The sequence below is a fragment of the Triticum dicoccoides genome, chromosome 3A, assembly GCF_002162155.2.
Source record: "Triticum dicoccoides isolate Atlit2015 ecotype Zavitan chromosome 3A, WEW_v2.0, whole genome shotgun sequence".
Classification (NCBI taxonomy): Eukaryota; Viridiplantae; Streptophyta; class Magnoliopsida; order Poales; family Poaceae; genus Triticum; species Triticum dicoccoides.
The window spans coordinates 477,827,970-477,833,334 of record NC_041384.1 but is presented as its reverse complement, the minus strand read 5'-3'; the positions used below and the strand labels follow the sequence as shown (position 1 = coordinate 477,833,334).

Here is a 5,365-nt window from a genome sequence, read left to right as displayed (position 1 = left end):
GCGGAACCCAAACCAGGCGGCCCCCGGATTTGAAAACTCACGAGGGAAGGGAGCCAGCCATTTGCCTCGAACCCCGCGGGGAATCCCCATGCGGAAAAAACGCCAGGAGCGGCCTCCCCGCGCCTCCCACCCGGCGCCTGCCACCTTGCGCCCGCGCGGTTGGCCGCGCCCGCGCGCCCTCGGCATCGCCCCGTCGGGCGCTGGCTCCCCACCTGCGCCCATTTCAGAGCTCGCCCGCCACTTGGCGCCGCGCCCCCGTCTCCGCCCACCCATCCCGCCCATAAATGCGCCCCGCGCTGCCCCAACCCTAGCCGCCTTGACCTCCCCCTCCTCCCCCCGGCTCGCCGGCATGGCCGCCATCAGCAGCAGCAGCAGCAAGCGCCGCCCCCCCTCCGCGTCCACCGCCTCCTCCTCCTCCGGCGACGGGATCGGCGAGTACCGGCCGCAGCTCGTCACCCGGAAGCGGAGGTCCGGCGGGCGCGGGCCCCGCGGCGGCGTCCGGTGGATGCCGGCCATCCGACCAGTGAGTGCCTCGGAATTCATGGCCACGTCCGACCGTGCGCGTAGGTGGTTGATCCTCCGTATATATGGGATCTCCGCGGAGGTGGTGGGCCGTGGTGGCGGGGAGGTGCGGTGGGCTGGAGGCCCAGGGGCAAGATTGGGGGCGATCGTTCGTTCGTTCCTTCCTAGCTCCTCCTCCTCGTCCCGGATTTTGAGTTTTGATTGATGGACAGCGATCGAGGCGCCTCTAGGTGTTGACGTTTATGGTTGATTGGGGGCTCCGATCTGCCCGATTGCCGATTTCATTAGTGCATTGTTGCGAGTCTAGTGGATCTTTGCAGGTGTTCTTTTGAATTCCACGATCAGATTTCACCCACCTAGCCTACGGGTGTGTGCTTAGGTGTGAATGTGATCAATAGATTTTTTTTTTTGCTCGATTGCTGTCGTTAGTGCTAGGCTACAGGTTATGGTAAGGGGTGATTATTGTACTTCTCTGTCGGATCTACGACGTCGATGGTCCGTTCACTGATAGTTTTGGCCAGTCATTAACTCATCGTATATATAGTACTAATTATCCATGTTAGGGAACTAATAATCAGAGTAAGATTTGGGAACTCATGTTCTGTCGTGTCTCATGTGGCACATGGATAGAATATGTCCTGTAGGTCCCATCTTGCAGTTTCGGTGTAACAAGAACACTTAGCGGTTTCATCATCATGATGTCAATGTAGTTATGTGCAAGGGTAACAAGAGCACTTGCCTGGCTGTGTGCATCACTCGGTGCAGAGGCCGAGGGTCTTTCCCCTCTTGAAAAGAAAAAACAAGAACACTTGCGTAGTTGCGTGGTTATATATATTACAGCAGTTCACACTAAGTATTAGCTACAGGTGCATGATTTAGTCCTTCACATACTCACTTTCTTTTGTCAATGTTGTTATGTGCATTGCACATTTACCGTGTCCACAAATGTCGTGTTATTGCTATTTCCAGGAGGCGCCGCAAAGTTTGTAGGAATTGTCCATACATGTGCTTTCTCTAGTAGCTTACTGCAGCACAATAATCACAGGAAATAGCAGCACATGTTAATTGAATTTTTCATTTCAATTAATCTTTTGGCTTTTTTTTCCATAGCATGGGGCATGGGCCACAACAGTAATTATGTCAGGCAGTACTATATACTAGCTGATGCATTACGTGTACTTGTGTACCAGTGTGCTGACTGGAAGGACTGGTAGATCATCTGGTATGAATGTAGCAGTGTTTCTTGGGACTGGGGTTCTTGAACCTTAATGGCCCCAAGTAACTTCTTTAGCTTAATGCAATTTTCAGGTGCTAGTTATGTTTTCATGTTTGATTTGGACTTTGTAGTGTGATTTATCTTATATTTTAAACAGAGACTATGAAAATTATCTGCGCTGTTCTTAAGCTGTTTAAGAGGCAAGAAACTGTGTGAACTTAGCATCATTTCTATTACTATGATTGACAGAACTGGTGTAAGAGGGCATTTGTAGTACAATTTAAGACACTTGCTATTTACACATTTGTCACCAGCTTAAGATAATCATTTCTATTTCTACGTTGACTAAGTTGTACACAATCTACAATTTGCGGCTATTTATTTTCCGTTGGTTGAAGCATCAATGCTCAGGATCGTTGACTTAGAAATAAGAATTTCCGTTTCAACTTAGAAATAGACACATCTAATGTGGTACTTAATATTTTTTTCTACCTGCTCTCTAAATGAATTCGTATTTTTGTGATAGGTAAATGAGCTGGATTTAAATAGAGTTGCTCTAGATCCAAATGTAAGATTTATGCAAAACATATAGGAAGTATTTCTTTTTAGAAAAGGAAACAGTGTTAATCAAACTAGCGCATTGTATTAAAAGATTCTACAATGTTTGTGTAGCATCAAGTGGCTGGGTTGCGAGTTATTCTGCAGAAGGAGCTCCGTAATAGTGACATAAGCCAGCTTGGGAGAATTGTTCTCCCGAAGGTGAGTTCTTATTTAAACAGCTTTTACACACTTCATTTTACCATCATAGTCCATGCTCTCTAACTGTTGACACTTTTCTCCGACACTAATTGCACAGAAAGAGTCGGAGGCTTACCTCCCAATTCTGACATCAAAGGATGGCAGAAGTCTACGCATGCATGATTTGCTAAATGCACAACTGTGGACATTCAAGTACAGGTTGGACAAATTGTTTTTCTTTTTTGCACTAATGTTTGCTGCTATGAGCTACAGTACCCATATGATCTTTGTTGTACCTCACTTTTACTATCTCAGCCACAAAATTGACGAAATTCCTGTGAAAGAAGCATAATGGCATGATTATGATGGTGGTAATTTATTATTGGGTTTTTATCATTTATGCCACTAGTTGTGTCCCACTACTCAGTTTTGCCATTAGAAGTTATAACTGCTCAAAAATGCCATCAATCCGTGAGATGTTTGCTCAAAAATGCCATTAGATATCTCAAAAATGCCATCGTTCTGTTAGATGTTTGCTCAAAAATGCCATTAGACATTGTTATTTTTACGTCAAACCCGTTGACCATGTTCTATGACAAAAATAAGTCTAGACCCACATGTCAGTTCTCTCTATCTCACAATGATATGTGTGGCCCCACTTGTCAGGAGTAACCAAGCGAATAATTTTACAGGAAAATAAGAACGCTGTTGGGATCAAGTGGGCCCCATACTTTATTGTAGTGAGATAGAGGGAGAGTTGGCATGTTGGTTCATAGGTATTTATGTCATTATAACATGGCAAAAGAGATTTGAGATCACAATAATGGTGTTTAGTGGCATTTTTGAGCATGTGTCTAATGAAGCGATGGCATTTTTGAGCAGTTGAAATTTCTAGTGGCAAAATTGAGTAGTGGGACACAACCGGTGGCATAACTGATAAAAACCCATTATTTTAATACCCCGCCATGTGTAACAAGAAATGAATTGTATCAGATAAGGTAGTTTTCTCTAAAACCATCAGAAGTATGGCATGTGAATATGAATCATGTTACGAATGTTCTTAGTTGCAGTGACATCCCTGCATTTATGTTTAATTTGGTCTAGCATATCCACTACAATGACACAGTTTATTATCTCCGTACAGATACTGGCCCAACAACAAGAGCAGGATGTATGTACTTGAGAATACTGGTGAATACCTTTATTTTCATCATATTTATTCTGTTGCACTTGTGGATCAAGTTCTTACATTTTTCTCCCTCTCTTAAACATCCCAGGGGATTATGTCCGAACCCATAACCTTCGAGTGGGAGACTTCATCATGATATACAAAGACGATGACAAAAACCGATTTGTACTTAATCTTTCTTCCTGGTTATTTAAGCATTTTAGTCATTTTGGCACGCAGTCGGTAGTTGCTTACTGTATGCTGCTTTGTGTCATGCAAAGGTCATCCGAGCAAAGAAGGCGGGAGATGATCTAGTTGCTTCTTTGCCACAATTCCACGAGCATATCTCTTCCATTCTGCCAATTCCAGAAGTTGATGACTATGTGTCTCTAATCCCACCACCAGCTGACATCTCTGCCTTTGCGCCACAAGCTGATGAGAATTACGAGATGTTCGATGGGATTTTCAACTCTCTACCAGAGATACCGGTAGCCAATGTGAGGTACTCAGACTTCTTCGACCCATTCAGTGATTGTATGGACATGTCGAATCCCGGCCTGAACGCCAACAACTCAGCTAACCTTGCCAGTCATTTCCATGATGAGAGGACTGGGCTTTCTTTGTTTCCCAACCCAAAGTCTGGGCCTCTGATGTGAGAACCAGCAAAACTGCTGGCTCCTAGCATACTACCCTACATGAAGTTCAGAGTCACCAGCCTTGACGCCGTAGCTGTACATCCAAATAATTGGTGTCCTCATTTTGTATTGTACTGTATATGCTTAACTGTTGCTTATGTGTAGAAGGTTTCGATTTCTGCTTTTAACTTGAAGGTTTCATCAGACGCAAATGCTATAACCGTGTTCAGTTCAGTGCACGAGTGTTGTTCTGATATTTTCAAGCTTCTGAACGTGCAAATACAAAGACGAAAGATGCAATGTGCATTTTTTGGCTAGGTTGCCTGCGCCTGGTAATAGATGCAAGCCAAATTATCTAGAACATGAATTACTGGACGGCATGCTGCAGAAAGCACAAAGCGGCTGTGCTTGATATTTGTGTTTGCATGTGATCCTTTGTCACATGCGGACTTGCTATTTTGTTTTTGATATACTCCCTCCGTCCCAAAATAAGTATCTCAACTTTATACTAGCTTTAGTACAAATTTATACAGCTCAAGACACTTATTTGGGACGTAGGGAGTAAGTAAGTGGAAAAATAATCCCATACGATAAGTTTATGTAGAGCCTTTTTGGTCGACCGTTTGCATGGTTTCTGCCTGACTAGTTATTACTCTCTCCGTTCACTATTATAAATCGGTTGTATGTAGATATGCTTTAATGCCCTGTTCAAGAATTCATCCGATTAAGCAGTTAACTTGCCGATTAATCCCTACTCATAGGGTCACCGAGTAGCCGATAAACCGATAAATCATTTGGTTAATTGATTAAATGGTTGATTAACTTGGCAATTAGTCTATTAATCCCCTACTCACCAGCCAACCGAGCAGCTACCAGTTAACGATTTCCTCAACAATGCTTTAATGTATTTGGTCATGTTGAAATATGTAAAACATCTTATAACAGTGAACGGAGGAAGGACTTGCATATGATACTCTATGCTCCACGCACCGGACCTATGGAAGGTGTACTTTTATGTTTTGTTTTTATTTTGAGGATTCACCGGGGGGAGAATTCTCCTATATTTGTGGCTCGGATTGGTAACTG

General features: G+C 43.9%; 1 protein-coding gene across 1 annotated transcript; it reads left to right on the top strand.

Moving 5' to 3' along the window:
- The first annotated feature begins 349 nt into the window (after positions 1-349).
- Positions 350-4,542, top strand: LOC119268656 (B3 domain-containing protein LFL1-like). Its single transcript, XM_037550339.1, has 7 exons — positions 350-523; positions 2,265-2,306; positions 2,411-2,497; positions 2,595-2,695; positions 3,621-3,667; positions 3,754-3,830; positions 3,926-4,542. Exons 1-7 carry the CDS (start codon positions 350-352, stop codon positions 4,298-4,300), a joined length of 903 nt encoding a protein of 300 aa, XP_037406236.1. The 3' UTR covers positions 4,301-4,542.
- The last annotated feature ends 823 nt before the right edge of the window (positions 4,543-5,365 follow it).